The 23,454-nt window shown below is 39.6% G+C and overlaps 1 protein-coding gene and 1 long non-coding RNA gene across 3 annotated transcripts in view; one reads left to right on the top strand and one right to left on the bottom strand.

Moving 5' to 3' along the window:
• Positions 1-23,454, top strand: part of LOC137229093 (uncharacterized) — a 410,710-nt gene that overhangs the window by 31,252 nt on the left and 356,004 nt on the right. The gene's annotated exons all lie outside the window — the stretch shown is intronic.
• On the bottom strand, positions 1,118-23,454 carry STEAP4 (STEAP4 metalloreductase). Its single transcript, XM_067746489.1, has 5 exons — positions 23,337-23,454; positions 8,676-9,130; positions 7,497-8,024; positions 6,080-6,244; positions 1,118-4,332 (listed from the first exon to the last, which is right to left on the bottom strand). The coding sequence occupies exons 2-5, from the start codon at positions 9,126-9,128 to the stop codon at positions 4,069-4,071; spliced, it is 1,410 nt and encodes a 469-aa protein (XP_067602590.1). The 5' UTR covers positions 9,129-9,130; positions 23,337-23,454; the 3' UTR covers positions 1,118-4,068.

Genomic DNA, 23,454 nt, shown 5'->3' with positions numbered 1-23,454 from the left:
AAATCCCATGTCTGCCTCTCAATGTTTTTAAGACTCAGTTTCTTCTGAAAAGTTGGGATAATGAGAGTATTTTAGAGAATTGTTATGAGGAGTAAATAAGATAATGTGTGTCAAGTGTTTATTGTTTGCTCATAGTATCATACAACCAACGTCATTAAAAGCCTTCCAAGATTCCCTCCTAGCAGGAAACAGATAGAACCTTATGTACGCGGAAGGGGTCAGCTGTGTTTGGATGGTCAAATTGGTTTGATGGCTTGGGGAGGGAGAGATACTGGGAGGGATGAAAGGAGGAGATCGGCTGGGCCAGGGCATGGGTGCACGGTCCTACTCGTCCACGCCCCCCTTTCCCCAGCCCTTGCTTTCCCTGCACGCTTGATCCCCCTCCTCCCTCAGCGGGATCTTCTTGCTTCCTTTTATCTGAGAGGTCAGGGCTTCGCCTTCAGCTTCAGAAAGGTAATGAAGAGAAGAGTGACTTATTCTCTCCTCCTGAATTCTACTGAACGAATCTTTGGAAGAGTAGAGGGATTTTCTACATCATAATCTTAACTTACTGTAGAAAAGTGAAGGAGGATCATATAAGGAGAGTTTTGGTATGTGTGTATCAAACGGGTGGTGGTGTGGGTGATGGTGGTGTTGATGGAGAATGGACATTGAGAGCTGTGTGTGCAGCACCTTGACTGCCATTCCACCTTGATCTGGGGAGGAGGTCCAGAACCTTGTGAGCTCCTAGTGGTCAAATTAATTATATTTACATTCATTGTTATCATGGCTCTTCTGTGATCCCTGAACAATAAATGCACGAAGAGCTCTTGAACGCAATTCCTAACTGAAGTAGCTTTCGAATAGGGACTTTGTTCTCTCTGCTTCTAGCTTACTGCAGGTTGCCGGCCCTCTCTTTATTTATCTGTTTTTATTTTGTTTTCAAAAGAATGATAACACCCATCAGGGCTGCAGCTGTTCAGTTGTCCAGGGCATTTCATGTCAGGTCCCACAGGTTGAAATCCAACTTGAAATCAGTCTACCCATTAAGGCATTTGCCCTGTCCGGGTGGCATCCATGTGGAGGGAGGAAGGAAAGCCTTGTTTTTCTTCCACAAAAGTCCAGTGTGGGATAGTCTACCCCTACTCCTGTTTGGCCAGCTGATGCTTTCCCTTCTCTGAGGGTAAAACTGAAACATGCAGGATGTTGAAATGCATCACCCTGCTGGGTGCAAGCTTGTGTCACATGAAGCTGCAAATCCATTAATGTGCTTTTCAACCCCTGTACTGCCTCTCCTTTTCCTTATCTCTGAAAGGAACTATTTTTAGTTCCAGATGCTGGAGCTACTGTGATTCAAAACCTTTCAGTCACTTTCTTTGGAATGCTGAGGAGTCAAAACCAGAATGATTACAAAACTAGAAAGATTTTACAGAAGCAGTCATCCCTTAATATGGGGAAAACATACGAAAATAAAAGGTATATGATATCATAAAAATTTTTCTAGAATACAGGAAACATACCAGCAGTAAGGAAGTTTAGTCTCACTTTTTAATGTAGAATACTTTGGAACAGTTAAAAGGAATATAGTTCACCCAACACACCTATTTCTATCTGTTTCAAACTCATTCTTTCCACCTTAAGTAAGCTGGGGAAGTCAGCTGTGTTAGGATGGGCACATTGGTTTGATGGTTTGGGAAGGGAGGGATATTGGGAGGGGCGAAAGGAGGGAATTGGCTTCTCTGGTCAGCTGGTGGGGCTTGGAGCCCTTGTGGATGAGGCTGAGGGTCATGCCCAGCAATGCACTGTGATGCCAAAACACCAGGGGCACTCTGTAACGTCTGGCTTCCTGGATGCCTTTTGTGAAGTACCCAGGTAGAGCATTTTTACTAGGTTATAAAAGTAGAATCCTTTTTACTCTAGGTAAGCTTTTTTTTTTTTTTAACCTAAGAATGGCATTTTCTGTTTTTAGTAATGAACCATGTAGCCAGTAAAAACTTTACTCTCTTACCCAAAAAGGAGCATGGTTAATCCCAAAGGCTTTTTTTAGATCAGCCTGGATAGTACTTAACCTTTAATCAACCAATTCTCTAGCCAAAAGGCAGCTGCCAACCCTAGAATACTTGGCTGTTTTGCATCAAATAGCGGGATGAGTGGTGACAATTTCCCTGTCTTTCTCACTGATGCTCTTGGGTCAGCACCACACACCACAGCTCTGCTCAAAGTCGCAAGCTTTTTTATATCCTTGCTTGGGTGGATCAAGAATAACGTAATGGAGTATATATTCTGTGTATCTTCTCATTAACACAAATTGAAATAAAAAACAAAATCTGGTAGGGTATAATGAAACCAACACCCTCATTCAGTGCCAATGGTATTGACTTTAGAAATAATTTGGCAATATGTATCCAATGCTATTAAAAGTTCTTTACTTTTTAATCCCAATTCTTTGCAAGTATTCTGAGGAAGTAATTTAAAATATGGAAAAATTGTACGTGCCAAGATACCCTATGAAATGTTTTAGTAAAAAATGGATGTAACCTAAATGTTGAATTAGGGCAGTGGTTAAATAAATGCGTATTTGATGTAATATTATGCAGCCACTGATTCAATACATATACCATGTAAGTGAGCAGACAAAGCCACGATATATTAAGTGAAAAAGGAAGGGTACAAAATTGAATACACAGTATAGGTAGAACGATTTTCAAAAAGTTTTATAGAAAAATATCCTGGATTGTGGGTGATGTTTTAATATATTTTAATCATTTTGTATAAGGTCATATAGAATATATGATAATAAAAGTAAAAAGTAAAAGAAATGGCCTTTGTGGAGCAGGCAGAAAAATGTCAAACCCGAAGCCTTTTGGTTATTTCAGTGTGTGGGAAGGTCACACATAAGGCTCCTCTCAGCTCCATGTGTGAGCCAGAAAGGCTAATCCTGCTGAAGGTCGTCTTGGAAATGACCTCATCAGCACACAAAAGCAGAGACAACCATCCTGCCTTCCAGCAAGGATCTGAGAAACAACCAAGTCTCCTATTACAACTACTGCTCACACCTCTCTCCCCTAAGACACCATAATTCTCTCTCATCTATGTATCGGTTCAACTTACACGTTCATTATTCATTTAATTTCACTGCTTAAATTGACAACAAACTATGACAAGCTACAGAAGCTACTTTTTTATACTAGAAATGCATTTCATAGGTGATTAATATTGAACAAGATTTGGAATATATTATTTACAAAGCATACCACAAAACCTAAACAATACCAAACCTGATATAGTGCAACTTTACAAAATTTATTTAAATTTTGGTTTATTTGAACTTTTTGCACAAGGGCTTTTATCAGCTCTTCTTTGCTTATTGTACATGGAGAAAATCCAAGTGGGTATCCCTCATTTTTAACTCAATCTTTCCTATACCTATTCCTTTGTAGAGGAAGGATCTATATCTTATGATATAGATTTTTATATATCCAACCCATGATTACTTACAATCAATTGTGATATTTTTATTGTTTTATAAAATAATTCCCCACACTACACATCCATATTGGTAACAAAATCAAAGAGCACACGCAACTACAGAATTCACCATGGCAATATTTATGATAACCTGCACTGCCAAAAACCAAACTAAAAATCTCGTTCCTTTTACTTCCTCGGCCCTCTTCTTCAGACATATCTAATAAAGCCTTTATCAGTGGCCACAATCTTACTGTTTTCTCTTTCACTCCTCTCTGCCCTTGAACCAGAGAAGGAAAGTGCATGGACTTCCCCTAGATTTTGCAAGACATTAGGTCATGCATGCTGCCCACAACAAAGAAGCTTCCTACTGTGAAACCACAAAGCGAATCGTGACCTCAGCAACCCCAGCTCCAGCAAAAGGAGAAGCAGGGGCCAACACCGATTCAACACCAGCCTGAGATCAAACGGTGTCCATTTCTCAAAGTCAGGCATGATTTCTTTCTCTGTTCACAAGCTTCAGCCTGTGGTGGGAGAAAAACACTTTCTTCACTGCACCCATTATTATTCTCTAAACATACAACACCATAGTTAAGAAGTCCAGGTGAATTGAACTTTGCTTTAAATATCTGTTTTTCCATTCAATGCTGATTCTGAGAATTTTGGGTTCCTTTCCCAGCCCTTGCGGATCCGTGTAAGGGTCTTGTCTATACATGGAAGGATGAGGATGAACTTGATCACCAGCACCGTGCAAGGGATGATCAGTGCTATCACGTAGGCTGAAGGAAGATACCAGACGAGGCTTGAAGGACTGAGGAATCTCTTTCCGCCGTACACCAAGGTGTGGGCTGTGCACAAGATCAGGGTCAAATAACCCAGTTTGGACTATAAGCAAGAAACAAAAACATATACATTAACACTGTTTACACTGTAAGCCAATGAAGGGTATTTGTCAAAGCCACAAGCTTTTGAAACCTGTAATATTTAGAACACTGCTAAGTCCTGAAAAAGCATTAACTCTCCTTCAAGATGATCAGTATATCATTTAAAAAAACACTGTGCTGGGCTTCCCTGGTGGCGCAGTAGTTAAGAATCTGCCTGCCAATGCAGGGGACATGGGTTCTAGCCCTGGTCTGGGAAGATCCTGCATGCCGTGGAGCAACTAAGCCTGAGCACCACAACTACTGAGCCTGCACTCTAGAGCCCGTGAGCCACAACTACTGAGCCCATGTGCCACAGCTACTGAAGCCCACGCTCCTAGAGCCCGTGCTCCACAACAAGAGAAGCCACCGCGATGAGAAGCCCGCGCACCACAACGAAGAGTGGCCCCCGCTCGCCGCACCTAGAGAAAGCCCGCACGCAGCAATGAAGACCAAAAAAAAGAAGAAAAAAACGCAGCCAAATAAATAAATAAATAAATAAATAAATAAAACGACTGTGCTTGCAAATGACATGGTGGTTTCATCTTAACCTAACTGGTAAAGATTAGGTTAGGAAAGATTCCCAGGAGTAAATTCTTTTGCATTAGAATAAATAATGTACCTTCTTCTTCAATGGTGAAACTCTTTCCTGAATCACCTTTTCTGGAGGCCAGAGATGAGCAAGATACAGTATGTCCTCAAGAAGCACCACATTAGTATATGTTGCTGACTAAGAGCAGATGCTAGCTACATTCTGTCGCAATAAAGAGCAATTAGCAAACTTTACTTTTGGTTGGTTGTTTGTTTTGGCTAAATACAAAGCTCAATGTTCATTTCTGTCTTAATGTCTTGAATAAGGGTGTAAACATGAGAAAATGTTGACTGCATTTGGCCCCTGGGAGAAACTGCAAGACTTCTGAAATTCAAATTGTTCTATAAAGTTCAAAGCTGATTTCAGTTACTAATAGTCTGTTCTGTTATGCTGGTTCACAAGGAGCATGCATCAGAATTACCCAGAGGGCTTGTGAAAACAAACTGCTGGGCCATACCTCCAGAGTTTCTGAGTCATTTAGGTCTGGGTGGGGCCCGGGGATTTGCATCTAACATGATCCCAGGTGATGTTTGTGATGCTGCCACTTCTGGTCCAGGTACCACACTTTGAAGACCACTGGTCTAGAAGATACCAGCTGCTTTTAATGAGGTATCTGGTGGTTGATGTGTTTTCCCTCTTACAGACCAGCTTTGAATCTGGTACGATGACAGTCTAGCGTATCTTGCTTTGAAGGTTTTAAAGATTATTTCATTATATGCCTTTTCATATCAATAAGTCCATATTCTAAAATTGGTTTTCAGAAGTAGAAATTTTATGTTTAGGTTTCTCTCCACCTTGCACCTAGTACATCTCCACACACAGAATTTAATAGTAGTTGGTGCTTTTCACATTATACTCTTAGCTGTGGCTCTGGGAGTGGTCAGGAATCTTGGCAAGGGATGCCCTGCGAGGAAATTCAGCCATTATGGAATCTGCCTTTTGGTACCAGAGTTTAGCATTTTCTAATTTGAACTTGTTTCAGTTGCTATTTTTATGAGATTGCTAGGGAAGTGATGGAGTTAAATGAAAATTTATGCAGGGTATGAGAGAAAAATGAGAATATTTGTAAAGCCAGAATCATTTTGCACTGTAAAGTAGATTAAATCGTGAAGTCTTTTACCTGGACAAATCGGAACTCTCTCCAGTTGACCATGTTGCTAACTGATGGCAAGGAAGTGATTCCCAGGAGTACAAACAGGAAAAATCCAAGCATTCCCATAGCGATATATGAATCGCTGAGCCAGGCAGTAGAGGTACTAAATGGACTTTCTTTCTTGGCTATTGCCTAAGAAAAGTTATAAGCAATTTTTTAAAATTCCATTTTTTTACAAACTGCCCAAACTTTTAAGGGGATGAAGAGTACCTCTGCATGGTTTCTTTGCTCAAAGAAAATTGTATAACATTTCTTAACAATCACTGAAAATAATTACACTTAGAAAAATACACTTAGGTATTATATTTTTTGATAGAAAAAGTAATTGGTTCTATTGGGACTTTATTATGATAGTTGACTCCAGGAGTTGTATAGAGAGTTTTAATTGACCCTATAAATCCTAAAACAAGATAAACATTTACTTAAACCTTCCTTACCATATGGCTTCTTGTTCCCCAAGCAAAAATCGATGTTCTCAAATGATTACATCAGGATTCTGTTTTCCTGCTTTATATGCTGATTATTCACACACATGAAGTTTGAGTTCTTTCATGTTTTTTTATGTTGTAATATGGCATCAAGTCTGTTGCATCACATCTTGAGAGAAATCTGGCCCCTGTAACATGACTCTTACCCAAGGATATCCCATGTATTTGTTAGGGAAATAATGTAGAGAAATCCACAGACCCAGCACTTTGAGACTGCAGTAAGATTGATCAAAATCAATTTCCAAACGAGAACTGATGTATAGAACTTCCTCTGGGACAGCTTTAAGACTCCCTGAGCTGATTCTCTCTGAATATTTTGACTATGCAGAATATAGTATTTGACATTTGCTCAGAATTGTTTAGTTTTCTAGTTATTGAGGACAGCATCCCACAAGTCAAACATTAATGGAGTTATAAGCACCCTTTTGTGAATTTGTTTACATTCCTATGACACATGTTTGGACAGCCCCCTCACGTATAAGATGGTTGGTTTTGACTTCCAAAAGGAAGTAGCATGCATAAAGATAGAAACTTGAAAACACCTTAGCTTCCATTTATTGAAGTAACTCAAGTAGGTTCATTAAGTTTTCCTGAGCCTCCAAATCTGATAGTTTGTCAGTATCTCAGTGAGTCCTGGGAATACAGATATGGACCCAAGTGGACCTGGGAATCTACCTTTCATTCTCAATAGGTGTATGAGATTTCAACCAGATTCAGTAAAAAACAAAACAAAACAACAAACCCCTGAAAACAAACATGAGGTGTCTAGTTTTAGCTACTTTAAAAAATAAAGATGCTTAGAACAGTGATTTTCTATAACTGTGAAGTGGAATATGGTGTAGCAGGATTGCTCTTTGATTTAAAGAATAGGAGAATACAAATGAGTAGAGATTTACCTGGGCAATGGTTCTGTTGTTCCATGTCCATCGTACATAATAACGAATAGGGATCACAAGTGTGTAGAGGACATGAAGGAAGGCAAATCCCAGTGCTATCAAGCCAAGCTGCTTTCTGCACAGCATCCAGTGGTCAAGCCAGTCTGGGAATCGGCGGTATTTTGTACCTCGGTACAGCTGCAGGATGGCCGCAATAACGCCAGGGAGGTAAACCAAGGCCAGCAGTGTAAGTGCTGCTATTGGAAAGACACGATTTGGAATAGAAATAGCCAGGCGGAATGTCCTATCTTTTTTTTCATAAACATAAGGGTAGATTACTTCTCTTATTACACAGTAGAAAAAGAAGAATACACACAGAACAGCAGACAAATAGAAGGGGAACCTCCACATTGGAAACAGTTGCAGTGGGTAGTTTTCAATTTCATTGGCTGCCATGAGAGATCCTTTATCCAATGGAGTAAGTCCAAGACTACGAACAATATCCATTACTCTTTGCTTGGCTTTGCTGTCATTTCCGCAGACAAACACCTGGGTTAAAATAATTCATTTTGTATTTTTTCTTTCTTTAGTAATTATTTTGAAAGTCTGTATAAGCACTGTGCAAGACAATGCCATATGGTAGTTAACTGCTTTTCAAACAAGGCTGTAGAAAGGACATATTTAACAAGATGATGGTTTAGACTCGCACATGTGTGTTGGATAGTTAAGTACCAGGGTTTTAAGTCGAGAGTGGCTGTAAGCATATCACACTGATATGATAAGACTTGGTTCTCCACAATGCAAACAGTTTGATCTCTCTTCCGTATTCTTGGGTGCCGTATCACTTATGGATTGCTTTTAATCTCAGTGAATAAATGGAACCCATTTCATACAAGGTAATGGGAATAGAAGGGATACCCATCAACAATTTAGCAGTGTTATTTTCTAGTACTGACAAGAGGGCTCCAGAGACTGACACCATTGGGTTCCATCAAGCTAAAAGCTGAGGGTACAGACAGTGCTAAATAAATCACTACAATTGGTTACCCTACCTGGCCAAGCCCAAGAAAGTCACTCATGGCACATATTAGCAGAATGAAGTGTTTTCTTTTGGAATTATGTTTTGGAATCTTTGACATAAGCACATATTAAAACATTCACTTTTTAAAGATGGAGTGTAAATTTATCATTTAATCTTACCTGCCGACTTGCATCCAGTGCCCTTGACTGGAGAGCCCAGGCTGAGATGGTGTTAAATGCTTTTACCACGTGGGCTCCCGGCACCAACTGAGCAAGGTACTCTGCATTCGACTGCGGATACTGCTTGATTTTCAGGTTGTTGCTGACGTCGACCAGTATTTTCCCATTGAGAGCCTCAGTTAATTCTGTGAGAAAATCGTAATGTTCCCTGTGGATTGCTATGATTATAATGTCAGATTTCTGGGCCGCTTCTGAGTAGCTCAGGACCTCTGCACCGTTGGGCAGCAGACTGGACATCTGGGGGTTTTGACTTCCAAAAACAATAGAATAACCACATTGGAGCATTTCAAGTCCCAGTGATCGTCCAAAATCTCCAGTTCCAAAAATACATACAGTGTCTTGCTTCTCTGAAGAATTCGTAGTGAGAAGAAGTACATCTGTAGTTTTCTCCATGACTGAAAGATAATAATGCAAACACCCAACAAAATATGAATGTTCTGGCAAAAATTAATGAGAATTATATCCAGGAAACAGGGATTGACTGATGTCGTTTGAATCTTTTACTGAGTTATCTCAAGCATATTCCCTACAAAATTTGGAAGGAGTAAAAACTGTCTCATATATTCTATGTCTTTATTTTTTTTGAATTTTATTTTAATTTTTTTTATATAGCAGGTTCTTATTAGTTATCTATTTTATACAAATTAGTGTATATATGTCTCATATGGCTTAGTAACAAAATCTTCTATTGGATAAAGAAATGCAGTAAAAACCCAAGACGCTGACTGGTTGCTGTCTTAAACTATGGACGTGTATCACAATGATACTGCATTTATTGAACACTTAACAGTTCCTAAAGTTCTCAAGAGCAAAATCTGACAAAGAATGCAGTAATAAGGAAATTACAGACCAATTCATTTATGTTTAGTGATACAAAAATCCCAGATTAACCAACAGAATCTGGCAGCCTGTTAAGAGGCAGTGCACATTGATCACATGGGATTATTCTAGGAATGTAAAGATTAGTTCTGTAAATTCAATATTAGAAAATCCTAATAGAACTCACCATGTTAGAAGATTAAGGAGAAAAATGTGGCCATGTTTATGTATGCTAAAAGATCAAGAACCTATATGTCTTCAGAAATTTCTACAACATTGTAAATTAACTATACTTCAATAAAAAAAACCTAAAAAAATGATATTTATTCTTGATTCATATTTAAAAAGGAAAAAATAGATATTTCCTTAACATACAAAGTATCTATTTAAATAGCCAAAGTATCTATCTAAATAGCCAGTTGGAAGAAAAAGTTTAATCTATACCTCACACTCCCCCCCCAAGGTAAATTTAAAATATATTAAAGATTTAAATATTTTTTTTAAATGGAACTATAATAGAGCTAGAAGAGGCCATGGAGAATTCTTTTATAACCTTAGACGGGAAAAGCCCTTTTCCTATATCACAAATCCTTGAAATCATTAAAGAATAAAGGGACAAATGTGATCACATAAAAATAAATAATACCTGCAAAGCAAAAAATCATGATAAGTGAAGTCACAAGATAATCAAACTGGAAAAATATATATATATATATTTTTTGCGGTATGTGGGCCTCTCACTGTTGTGGCCTCTCCCGTTGCGGAGCACAGGCTCCGGATGCACAGGCTCAGCAGCCATGGCTCACGGGCTTAGCCGCTCCGCGCATGTGGGATCTTCCCGGACCGGGGAACGAACCCGCGTCCCCTGCATCGGCAGGCGGACTCTCAACCACTGCGACACCAGGGAAGCCCTGGAAAACTATTTTAAACTCATACAAACCAATAAAAAATTTGCCCACTAGACAATAGGGCAAAAGAATATGAGATGCTAGTTCATCCTAGGGAAATAGGACTTTTCAATATAGTAAAAGATTTCTTAATCTTACCCAAAGTAAAAGAAATGCAGGATAAAACTAAACTGAGATACTGTTATAAACCATGTGATTGTGTTGCTTTGTAAGGTTTTGAAATTTAAAGATCTTGAAGTTTTCATGATCTAATAAAATAATCTAGGATACTCTCTCCACTTTCAAAGAATATTATTTCTTCCTTCGGTACTGGATTTTTCTCAAAAACTTTTCTCTTCCCAATATTTAGCATTTAGTTTAAACTTTTAGTTAATCTTTTTTTGGGTGTGTGTGTGTAGTCTCGTGTGTTCAGTGATGCATCCTCAGTGCTAAAAAAGAGCACTGCCTGTGATGGACCAGGCACTTCTTGGTAAGTATTTGTGGGATCATATTAGAAGGGTGGAATGTCGGAGCTGGAAGCAGCGGTTTCCTCTGTGTGCCAGGCACAGCATGAGGTGCATGATGAGGAGGAAGCTGAGTGAGTACAGACTGAGCACTGGGAGTTAGGGAGGAGTAAGGTGAAGCAGAGAAGTGGGGGAAGGTGTTGTAAGGACATTGCTTCTTCCACCCAAATGGGTTTAAAGTAAAACTTCGTGAATTTGATGTGGCGTTTCAAACCAGACCTAATCATTCTTCCATTCCAGCATGGTGAATTTCATGCAGATTGTAGAGCATATGAAGATTGCACCTTTTCAATAGGATTTCAGAAATTTGCCCTTTCCATTTTAGCCCATGGAAAACACCTGTTTGTTTGATTTTCTTGAAGTATAGTTAATTTCCAATGTTGTGTTAGTTTGGGGGTAAGCAAAGTGATTCAGTTATACATATATATGTATATATATATATTCTTTTTTCAGATTCTTTTCCATTATAGGTTATGACAAGATATTGAATATGGTTCCCTGTGCTATACAGTTGGTCCTTATTGTTTACCTTTGTTATATATAGTGGTGTGTATATGGTTTTTTTTTATAAATTTATTTTATCTATTTATTTTTGGCTGTGTTGGGTTTTCGTTGCTGTGCGCGGGCTTTCTCTAGTTGCGGTGAGTGGGGGCTACTCTGTTGCGGTGCGCGGGCTTCTCATTGTGGTGGCTTCTCCTGTTGCAGAGCACGGGCTCTAGGCGTGTGAGCTCAGTAGCTGTGGCTCCCAGACTCTAGAGCGCAGGCTCAGTAGTTGTGGCTCACGGGCTTAGTTGCTCCGCGGCATGTGGGATCTTCCTAGACCAGGGCTCGACCCCATGTCCCCTGCATTGGCAGGCGGATTCTCCACCACTGTGCCACCAGGGAAGCCCAGTGGTGTGTATATGTTAATTCCAAACCACCGTGCCACCAGGGAAGCCCAGTGGTGTGTATATGTTAATTACAAACTCCTAATTTGTCTCCCCCGCCCCTGCTATCCCCTCCCCTTTGGTAACCATACGTTTGTTTTCAATGTCTGTGAGTCTATTTCTGTTTTGTAAATACGTTTATTTGTATCATTTTTTTTTAGATTCCACATATAAGTGATATCATATGATGTGTGTCCTTCTCTGTCTCACTTCCCTTAGTAAAGGAACAAGAAATACAAGACTTCTTTGTACTTCCACAGAAACTCTTTGAATAATTTAATTAAGCACAACAAGTGAATCATTTTATAAACTAGCTAGTGACTGATATCCCGAACTTTATCAGAGTAGGAAATGACCTTATATGGGAAAGCACCTGGATATGATCAGGGCCTATCATATGGAAACACAGCTGTCCCTTTGAAAAGCTCTTAGCAGCATCTACAAATGCAAACTAGTGTAGCAAATTCTATTGTATTGCTCATCAGTTAACACCTAATTGTTATGACTCAAACCCTAAACTGCTGAATGATGCCTTAATTTTTCTACTTCGTAGAACTGGTTTGTGAGTGTACTGACAGAATACCAGTGTGCCTGGCTATTCCCTCACTTTTTCTCCATTCTTTATCCTAATATATTATTTTTCTATCTCCTATATTGGGATGAACATTTGCAAGCAAGATATAGATTTGACAAAGTTGCCTGTGTCCTGCAATGAAATGGATGATGTCTTTACTGACCTATTATCATTTGGATTACCTTAATCATTGCAGCGAGAGAGTCCAGACTTCATTTTGACCACGTGGCCCCTACATTTATCTATTCTAACCTGTCATAAAATTTTTTTTAAAAAATGAAGATATTAACTACACTACACTAGTATTTTTTGCTCCACTTACTGGCCACGTGACCTTGGGTGAGTTAAACTATTTGTGTCTCAGTTTCATCAACTTTAAAATGAGAGATCTGTAGTACCTACTCTAGGGGCATTGTGAGGATCAGATGAATTGATGTATCTTAGAACAATTCCTGAGACTTAGTAAGTACTCAATAAGCTGTCTATTATTAGGAGAGTATTTCATATGCTATAGTTAATTAATCAGTCTATTAATGATCTAATTAATGTAGTCTTTTTATAAATTCTATAAATTAAGGGTTAATTATGCTTCTATAACTGTGATTATTGGAATATATAAAATTTACCTGAAATAGTATTCAATAATTCTTGAGAAGCTTCTGCTTTCCCCACTTCTTTCTCATAAATAAAACCTTATATAAAACGGCTTCAGAGCATATGAATTTATCAAAACACAGATGTAAAAACAGCTCAAGTGTGAATCTCTCTCATTTGTAATTCTTTCACATTTTACTTCAATATTTCCCCCTTAAAATGCAGCTTGGCAATCCAGCATAACACACTTGGGCTGTTATCTCAAGCATTAAAATTTATTTTCCCTCTTAAATCTTCAGAGACAAACTGAAGGTACAAAAACAGTAAGGAGATATTAAAATATCACTGGTGGAGTCAATAGAAAGTAATACAGTTATTCCATTGGGCAGTTAGTTACTCCGTATCAAGTTACAAGGTTGATAATTGTGTCACACACATCTTGAGTTCCCCTTCAAATCCTCCTGGTTCTATTTCCAGTCCTTGGGCAGTAACTGGGCTCTGCTCTGTTTCCACTGCCTAACAGAGGCTCACTTTGGGGCTCTAGATCTTTTAGCTCTCGATCCTTGTCCTGGGCTTCTCTGATACCTGTGCCTGTTTGGCACTCAGACATGTACAGCCCATTGCCCCATCATAGACAACGGGGCACAGGACTCCATGGATAAGTGCTTCCCCTTTCATCTTCTGGAACACAGTTCTGACACATTTCATAAGGCTCCTATGAAAGTCCTAGAGGAAAAGAGTACCACTCATCTGTAACAGTGGCTGATTTAATGGGCTTTTGTCTTTCCCATGTTCCCTGGTTTAAGCCCCTTGCCCCTCACTCCTGTTCCCTGGAATCACTTCCGTAATAAACTATCTGCACACAAGCCTTTGTTACAGGCTCTGCTTGCAAATCAACCCAGGATAATACACTATTTTGATTATTATTATCTTTTCATGGTAGAAGAAAAATGATCAGACCTCAGGTTACAACTGGGATAATGAAATAACATGTAAAAAGTTAAAAAGTTAGCTAATTCTTTGGAAGAATTTGATTCAGCACTCTTGGAAAAAATATCCTGAAAACAGATGTTCATGAAAATGAGATGTATGCACACTCTAAACCACAAGGGAGATCTCATTGAGGGTGTATTTTACAGTAAGTACTAGGTAAAGAAGGAAGTTACAATCATTTCAGACTATTTGTAACTCAAAATAACTCCCATGTATAAACATGGATTTATGGAGGTAGTAAGGTTTCTTGTTCAAAGACTTGTAAAAAAACTTTCCTAGTCCTCTTTTATTCATAGATGTAGGATGGAAGGAATAAAGAAAATAAGAAAGGTGGTAAACAGGAAGCGGAGTTATTAAGGGAAAGTTGGGGTAAGTTGGTTATGGCATAGTGGTCTCCTCTCCTTCCTTCAGCGCTTTCCAAACCTCAGTTATGTAACAGGAATCAAAACAAGACTACCCCCTGGTTTGGAAAATCTCCAGGGTTTGCCTCCTGTGGAAGCATCTCCCAGAGAGGGAGGCCAAGACAGTCAAAGCGACCCTGCAAGAGTGTTTATATAGATTAGAGATTGGCAACCAATGATGCAGATGAAAAGGTGACAGAGACAACTGTGAGGGCCATGGTAGCAGCCACCAAGAAGCGTAAGCGTGAGTGTGTGTGTGTGTATGTGTGTGCGCACGCATGTGCCTGTGTGATGAAGTGGTACTGGTGTGGGTCATGTAGAGTCTCGCCCATCAGGTCCCTCTGTCTGCAGATCCCACCCCGGGTTCTGGGAACCTAAGGCAGCATTCCGCCGGATGTTCCCAGCTAGGTATCCCTTGAGGATGTTAGGGCCAGTCTGGTTTGTGCTTTTACTTCTCTCATCTCCCAGAGGTCAGAGGACAGAGAGGCCCAGTTCTAGCTTTAGAGGATTCTAGCATATGAAAAACATGGAAATGTCCTAATGGAATACAAACATTTCACATTTTAAACGCTTGTATTTAACAAGCAAAGAAACCTTTTTATTTAAAATAATTATAGATTCACAGTAAGTTTAAAGCTAGTACAAGAGGTCCTTGTGCATCCTTTATCATTTCCTCCAGTGTTTACATTTTATATAGCTAGAGTACAATATCAAAACTGGGAAACTGATATCAGGACATCGGGTGTGTATAATTCTCTGTCATTTTATCCCTTGTGTGGGTTCAGGTACCCACTACTGCAATCAGGATGCAGAACTATTCCGTCACTACCCCTTTATAGTCATACTTATCCCCCTCTCTGACTCCAGCCCCAATCCCTGGAAGTCATGAATCTGTTCTCTGCTCTGTAATTTTATCATTTTGAGAATGTTATATAATGAAATCACACAAAATGCAACCTTTTCATATTGGCTTTTTTTCACTTAGCATAATGCCCTTGAGATCCATCCAAGTTGGCGCATATGTAAATAGTTCATGTAAATAGTGCGTTCCTTTTTAGTGTTGAGTCCATGGTATGGACTTCTTCATTTGCTAGTTTGCTACCTGAATGTCCTGTTTGGAAATGTTGCAACAGCGTTACAAAATCTGCATGTTTTAAGTGTTTATACTTAACAAGTCAATGCTATCAAATGCTCAGGCACCACCTCCTGAGATTCTGAATCAATTGTTCTGAGGTAGGGCCCAGACATCTGTATTTTTAAAAAACCAGACCAAACAGGTCAGTTCTAAAGAGCATCCAGAGCTGAGAACCACTGGAAATGGGAAAAGATAAGGGTATCTTTTTTGGAAAGAGATGGTGAGGAGGGAAAAGGCAGAGGGAGAACAGGCTGTGGATGAGCTTGTAGGGGGATGCAGAAACATTTCACCTGCTTTACAACTTCTTCCTCTAAGTAACCATTGGCTGGGTCTGATAGCCTAGAATTCCTACTTTTATGAAAACTGGAGGCAAAAAAAGAGTGTGTAGGCCCCCTATGGGAGAGGGTCAAGGGATGCCAGACGCAAGACTTGGTAGGCTTTGCTCTACAATTCCCTTAAGGAAACTTTGATGAGTTGTCTTCTATGAGCCACAAGTTATGGTTTGATCAAATCCAGCCATGAATCTGCTACGGTCACTCCTTCATAGCATCCCGTTTACATTCGGATGAAACCAGTATTAAAGACATTCTGCCCCTTTCTCCCTTTGAGAATTCAGCTTTGAATTCTGAAGCGATTGTTCACACAAGGTTTTGAACTCCTCCTACAGTACCCTCTCCGGACACCCCCCTCCTGCCCTCCGTCGGGGTTGTAGCACACAAGTCCAGTGATCTGGCCTGGCACCTCCAGGGAGTCAGAACACAAATGACACTTTTAAACTCTATACGACGTGACAGGATTTTTCATTTTAATTTGATGCCTGTAAACAGGGATTTTAAAATTTCCTTCCTTCTGTTTTATTTTCCCTTCTGAATTTCAACCTGAAAGCCCTAGATGACCTGACAACACATTTGTAGTGAGCTGACGCCCATCAATCAAATGTTTCTTTTAATTACCAGGCATGGGGCGGGACGGAGTTCTGCAACTAGGCTAGCCTTCCTCTGATTCAGAGCATTTGTTTTAATATATCCCAGGGACCATTGGAAAGCAAAAAATAGTAAAATATATATATATATATTTTAAAACCTTACAATAATACATGAACCCATCCAGTTTATTCACTGTGCTATTTCTGTATTTAGTGAGATCAAGGCTCTTTAGGGAAAGCAAGCATGCTCACATTTAAGCACATATTCTTTTACTAACAGGCATATATTACTGTAGCAAAATCAGAAGCTCTTGGTTTAAAAAGACCACTGATTGTAGTTTACAAAAAATGTAATGTGCCCATAATTAATGGAGTTTTCTAATTTTTTTTGACAGTTCCATCTTCAGCCTATATATGTTATTTGAAAATATAATAGTACTTTTCTTATTTTAGCCTTGTAGTTAGAAGTAGCTCTGTCAGTAATAGCTATAGACTGACATAAATCTATGATTTAAAGCTCTTAATCTGAATAAAGAAACCACTGCAGGTTGGTTGCTGAAAAATTGATTAATGATTTCAATTGTTTTGGGAGAAAATGTTATGTATCTCATAGCACTCTAATTTACTGATGCTTAGTTTTTATGCTAGCCAATAGAATGACCCAAAAGGAAACTAATCTTAACTTGTCCAGTCTGATTAAATCACAAGAGCATAACTAAATATAACCTTTACATTAATATTCTATGGGGATATATATCCACATGAATTGCTAATAAGTAAAACTAGCCATGACGTGCTGCAGCTAAAATGATTCTGTCAGTAACATTTCACTGCCACCCAATGAATACAAGGAGAGCAAGGTAATGCAGAGCTATATTATTGATTTTAATTGTACTTTAGGAGAAAATTTATTTCTTTTAAATATTGGTTCTTTGGTGAAATTCTGGTCCAACTAAAAATCTTTTTAATACGTGTTTTCACATTTACATCTCAGCTGCATCTGTCAAGATAAATGAAGATTGTTTTATGATTCCCTGGCTAAGAATTTTATCATGTAGGTTTATTATCCCCTGTCTAGGCTAGTTGGTTCATTTGATTAAAGCTGGGGCTCATGACAGCAAGGTCAGGGATTCAGTCATGGCTGAGTTAATTTACCTTGACCTCTGTTTGCATTCTAAATCCTGAACAGCTTATAAATCTGTCGTTCACCAAAGATTCAGCATGAGAATCAGGACCTGGATTGCCACCATCAGAAAAACAACTCTGTCTCACTGACTGGGTGGCATTTGACTCGTACACAATACCTGAGCATTTGCTTTTTTTTTTTTTTAAGTAGTTTTTTATTTTTTTAAATTTTTAAAAAATTTTATTTATTTATTTTTGGCCGTGTTGCGTCTTTGTTGCTGCCCACAGGCTTTCTCTAGCTGCGGTGAGTGGAGGCTACTCTTCCTTGCGGTGCGCGGGCTTCTCATTAGGGTGGCTTCGCTTTGTTGCGGAGCACGGGCTCTAGGTGTGCGGACTCAGTAGCTGTGGCTAGCAGGCTCTAGAGCGCAGGCTCAGTAGTTGTGGCTCACGGGCTCTAGAGTGCAGGCTCAGTAGTTGTGGCACACAGGCTTAGCTGCTCTGCGGCATGTGGGATCTTCCCGGACCAGGGCTCGAACCCATGTCCCCTGCATTGGCAGGCGGTTTCTTAACCACTGTGCCATCAGGGAGGTCCTGAGCATTTGCTTATTGGGTAATTTGGTGATCACAAAAACCCACTTAATATTTAGTATCCATTAGTGGGTTTTGCTTTTCTTGGACTGCTGTAGTCAGAGATATTTAAGAAGTGATTTGATCATTTCAGAATTAACTTTGTTTAAATAAATTTCCTGTGAATAGTTATTTATCCTCACCTTGAGGCCACTGGGAATTATCTCACTATTGATAACTGCCAACTCAGTTTGGAGATAGAGCAGTTTTGCTGTGGATCTGATCCCATTCCCTGGCCCCCAACCCTGCTGATGGGGTAACTCCAATCTGCTTCAAAGCATCTCCTCAGCATTTTTAGAAATCTCCTAGGGGTGGTTTACATGTCCTGTATATAGTCTCCTTTATCTTCTTTTGGGCACCGTTTTCTTCTATTTCTAATTTGGCTCTGGAGGCAAGGACTCCCAATGGCCAGAGTACGTCTAATGTTCGCCAAGACCCCATGAGCTGGAGCTGCGACCATGATCTGGCCTTTCAGCTGCTTCATTTCTTACCCCAGGAGGGAAAGTACCCTTGAAACACCTTTCCGCCTCCTGTATTATACTCTGATATACAGGCCTGAGGGCAGTGCTGGTTGATCAATATATTTTAGCGAAAGCAGCTCCTTCTTTTTAAGTCCTAGGTATTTAATTTCAGCTCTTTTTAGTTGTGTGGTATGACCAGAGCTGGCTTGCCAGCTGAAAGTTTGAAATCAGCCGTGGTGGGAGTTTTCACATCATGGAAATCAGCAAATGCTGTAATTCAGGACATTTTTTTTTTGCCTTAGAGAGCCATTTACCAGCATACCACTGAGTCTTTCTCTCATCCCCTTCTCCCCAAGACTCTGCCTGTGACCATGGAAATGGAGAAATAACTGGACTGACAGGATGATATACTTTCCCACTCCTGACTTTGTACTTTAAGCCTTAAAATCTCTTTCCTTAGAGGCCTTCCTTCTAGGAAGGCTCCTAGGTTCTTAATGATAACAGAATCCTTGTGGCTTCCCTCCCTCAACAAATGTTCCAGACCCTCTCCACTGCACACATGGAGTTAACACGATTTTGGCTGTAAGTCTGACATCGCTAGACTCTTGATTCCCTCAGGGAGATAGATACAGGGACCTCTTTGTGTACCATCATCCCTAAACACATATCTCCTAATTTTCCATACATGCATTAAAAAAAAAAAAGAGCACAGTTTAGGATCTCAGTTGAAGATAACCATTATTAACTGCAATGAACCATTTACCAACTTGCTAATTGCTTTCTCCTCAGCCCCCTCCCGTATCTCATACCACCTAAGTCAGGGCAATTGAATAGGATGAAGAAATCATTTTAGTACTTGGGTACTGGAGAAGAAATAACTAGAAGCATGATCATTTCTATAATAAGAATGATTTGCTGTAACTTAGTTCTTTTGAACTGTTCAATAGGCTTCATTTCTTGTGCCATGCCTTCAGGTATTAAAGAAGGGCTCAAGTGTTTTACTTAAGTTAAACTAATTAAAACCTTTAAAAATTCAATATTCCAACATTCATGACCTCAGTTAAATGCCTTAATCTCATTATGCCACTCTTTAAAATGAATTACACTCCAAAGTATTATAGTTACAAATTTATTATGAACCTTACCCGGGATAGCAACATAATGGGGTTACTAAAATGAGAAGAAATACCAAGGTTGCTGCCATTTCTTTATCCTTTTAAAAATAGTTATAATAATTTCCACTACTTACTTTATATGTACTGTACAGCATACAGCAATCTCATGCTTCTTCCCAAAGGGCAGGACACTCTGACCCTATTAACTAGTACAGCTCAGGGGGCATCCATGCTTATAACCTCCTATGCCCATAATAATAAGCATCTTTCAAAAATAAAAATTAGTGTTATCAACAATGTCTTGGTAGGATTGCGTGTTTTTGACAGATTTATTGAACAGCCTCTCTGAGCCAGGCACTGTGCTATACAAGAGGGATAAAGTGATAAACTTTAGACTGACCTGGTCCTCCAGGGGCTCCCAAGTTGGGGAAGATGTAGACACATAATCAAACTGCTGCAATACAACGTGTGAAGATATTGCATATACAGAGGAGGGGAGCTATTCTGCCTGGGAAGTAGGACAAGAAAGTTTACCAAAGTCTGTGCATAATTGCTTCAGACACTGCTTAATTTGGGCTCAAAACTGTTTCCACACCCTGTAAAATGAAAAGTATAGATGAAGATGTATAATCAGTGTGGACCATTAGCCATGCCCTCCTATTCCCATGCTTCTCAGTGCTTGTGCCATCACCAGTGAAACCCTGGTTGGAACACTTGGCCCTGTGCTTGATGCCATTTTTTTTCCTTCAATATTTGGAGCTAAGGTAAAAGAGATGTGTTCTAATAACCCCTCTCTAAGAGGAGTGCTATACAGTTATATTAAGTTACCTCTCAGCTTTCTCTTTTTTCAGAATTATAGTTCCTGACTTTTCAAAATTATCCTTTGCACACATTTACTTTCCTTATAAGATGAAAAGTGAACTTAACTTATCCTGACGTGAAGACTGATCATGTAACCTACATTTCAAAGAAACATACTTTAGTCAAAATAACTTTTCAGAAGGATGCAACCATCAAAGTTCAGTATGATAAGGCTTTTTTACACATGGCAGACTACACTCTTCTAGAACAATGTGGAGAAGCATTCAGATTAGGATGTCATGTCCTGCCTAGGTAATTAGGGTGGAAATGCTTCTTTGAGTAGAACATTGCATATTTTTTGCAGTGACGTATTTCTGAAAGATGATCTTCATACAGTGCAAGCATTCTTTGTTCCTTTTTCCGTAATGATTTTGGAAGAACAAATTGCTTACGTATGTTGGCCAAGTATGTTTTCTTACCATACATTGTTTTCAGCATTAATTATCCTTTAGTTATTTACTTAGCTTTATTCCTTCCAGGTCTGATTTCTTCTCAACAAAAGAACAAGTGTTAATTCAAATCATTTTGGAAATGACCTAAAAGTCATTCAAAATTCATGGTAGGTTGAATACATCATGTGGAACTGTTCATAGTTAACTGTCTTCATAGTTAACTAGTGACCCATTCTCTTTGGATGTGCAGAGCACAGAAGGACGTACAAAGCACAGAGTCAAACAGGTGGCTTCAGAGGCCTTGTAAACTTTATTTCTATTACTTCTGGCCTAACTACAACTTCAAAAAAAAATTCCCACACAGAAAACATCACTATCCACTTCACTATCCACGGCCTGTCCGAGATTCTTAGAGTAGGAATTACTCTACTTCCTTCCTTACTCTAATTCCTTCCTTAGAGTAGGAATTACATAGGTAGATGTAGTTGCAGACACTTAACAATTGACAAGGACAACCCAGAAGAAACCTACAAGTTGCCCTGGCAAGTCTTCAAGTTTGAAAGGTGATTATATCTTTTTTTTTTTTTTTTTGGCTAGCAGATTAACTTTGTGAAGATTTTAAAAGGAAATAATTTTTAAATAGCGGTTGAAAAAAGATGCAAATGACTTATAAAGATAACTGGATGGTGAGGATCATCATCTCCTTCAGGAGATGAGGAAATGTAGAGTGACTGTTCAGGATTTCTTCCATTTTGGAATTCTATGACAAATGAATCTATTTTTCTTAAAACTGTTCAGAATAAGGCTCAAGGCTTAAGGTCATCAATGTATGAACAGGCTTACAAAAACGTATTTGGTTACTTCGAACAACAGTTAGCAAGCTTAAGCAAGGCAGGAATCCGAAAATCATTCTCAAGTTAGGGGTCGGGCCTCGAACATGCTGGTTTCTGAACCTTCAGTTGCCGTGTGAACTTCAGCAGCACCATAAGTGTTGCCAAATGGACAGAGTGCTATGACCCAATTTCCCCATACACATGTTCCATTTCCTATACAACCCTGAAGCCTGATAAATAGGGAGTGCTTCATCCTGCTTTCTGGGTTGGCAGTGTTTGCCATGCAGGTAGAATACAGGCAGGTAGAATTTCATACTGTGCTAAATCAAAGCATTCTGAAAAACTCAGGGCCTTGCAAAAAAGTTACTGCTTCAAATAAATGTGCCATTTTATAAGATTACACCTACTGTATCAGAAAAAAATGTTCTTTCATATGAGTGACACTTATATGACGCCCATTTATAGGGAATAGGACATTCTCATACAGCAAGGCTGAAGAATTGGTTTGGAAAGCTGAGAGTATTCTCTGAATGATAAATGTGGTACAAGTCTAGATACTCCTTGGGGAAAGACTCTCCACAGCTGGGTAGTTTCCCTATAAAAGTGAAACCTGCATTATTACGAAGAAAGTAATTACTTGGTTACACTTATAGCATTGATGAAATTTTCAGTGTATCTCAAACCTGCAGACATCTTGAGTCATGTGTTTTCGCCTTGTTAGAGTTGGATTTTGTGGCTGCTCTGGTCCAAGAGCCTTTTATTTTCCATGTGTGGAAACTGAGGCTGAGGTACTGAACTTCTGATTAGAACTAGGAATAGAATTCCCCAATCCACCCCTGCCCTAGTCTCCATCCAATTCACTTTCCCTTACACCAGTCATCTTTTAAAGAAAGTTTCTAAATTGCTATCCAGAGGGAAAAACCACCTTCCAGCTGCCTCTGGACAAACAGGGAACCAAAGGGTTTATTTACTCTAAACAATTACATTCCAAAAAATATTTCTCTGGAAAAGCAATTAATCACTAAACTGCAGAAGGACATTGGAATCAAGATCAAGGATGGAAGCGGTTGCAGATCTCAGGACACATTTTCAGCTCTTGGTCAAGAAGCGGACTCAGATCTAGATTGCCTTTATCCAGAAGTAAGATACAGAGAGGAATCCAAACCTCCAAGTGTTCTCCTTCTGTCTCGTCTGCACCCCGGGGATGAAAGTCTAGGAAGCAAGCCACTTGTTGAATTGCTTAACTCATCTGGCCACACACTTGGGTGGCCTTGCACCTTCTTCCCAGGGTGAGCAGGTTTGCGGAGTGGGGTCTTGGAAGCAGGGGTTCGAGGTGGGCGGAAGCTGATAAGGGAGGGGAGCCCTGTGGCGAAAGGTACAAGGCGAAGGCCAGCAGCAATGTGACCCACCTGCGGGAGAGGTGTTTCCCAGGCAGCTGTGGTCCAGCGTGGCTGCTGCGGGGCGCGCTGAGTGCCGGGCCGAGAGGGGACGCTGTGTGGCGTTCAGGCTCGGGGCTGCGGTTCGCCG

Source organism: Pseudorca crassidens, chromosome 8, assembly GCF_039906515.1.
Source record: "Pseudorca crassidens isolate mPseCra1 chromosome 8, mPseCra1.hap1, whole genome shotgun sequence".
Classification (NCBI taxonomy): Eukaryota; Metazoa; Chordata; class Mammalia; order Artiodactyla; family Delphinidae; genus Pseudorca; species Pseudorca crassidens.
This window is presented reverse-complemented; position numbering and strand designations above follow the sequence as displayed.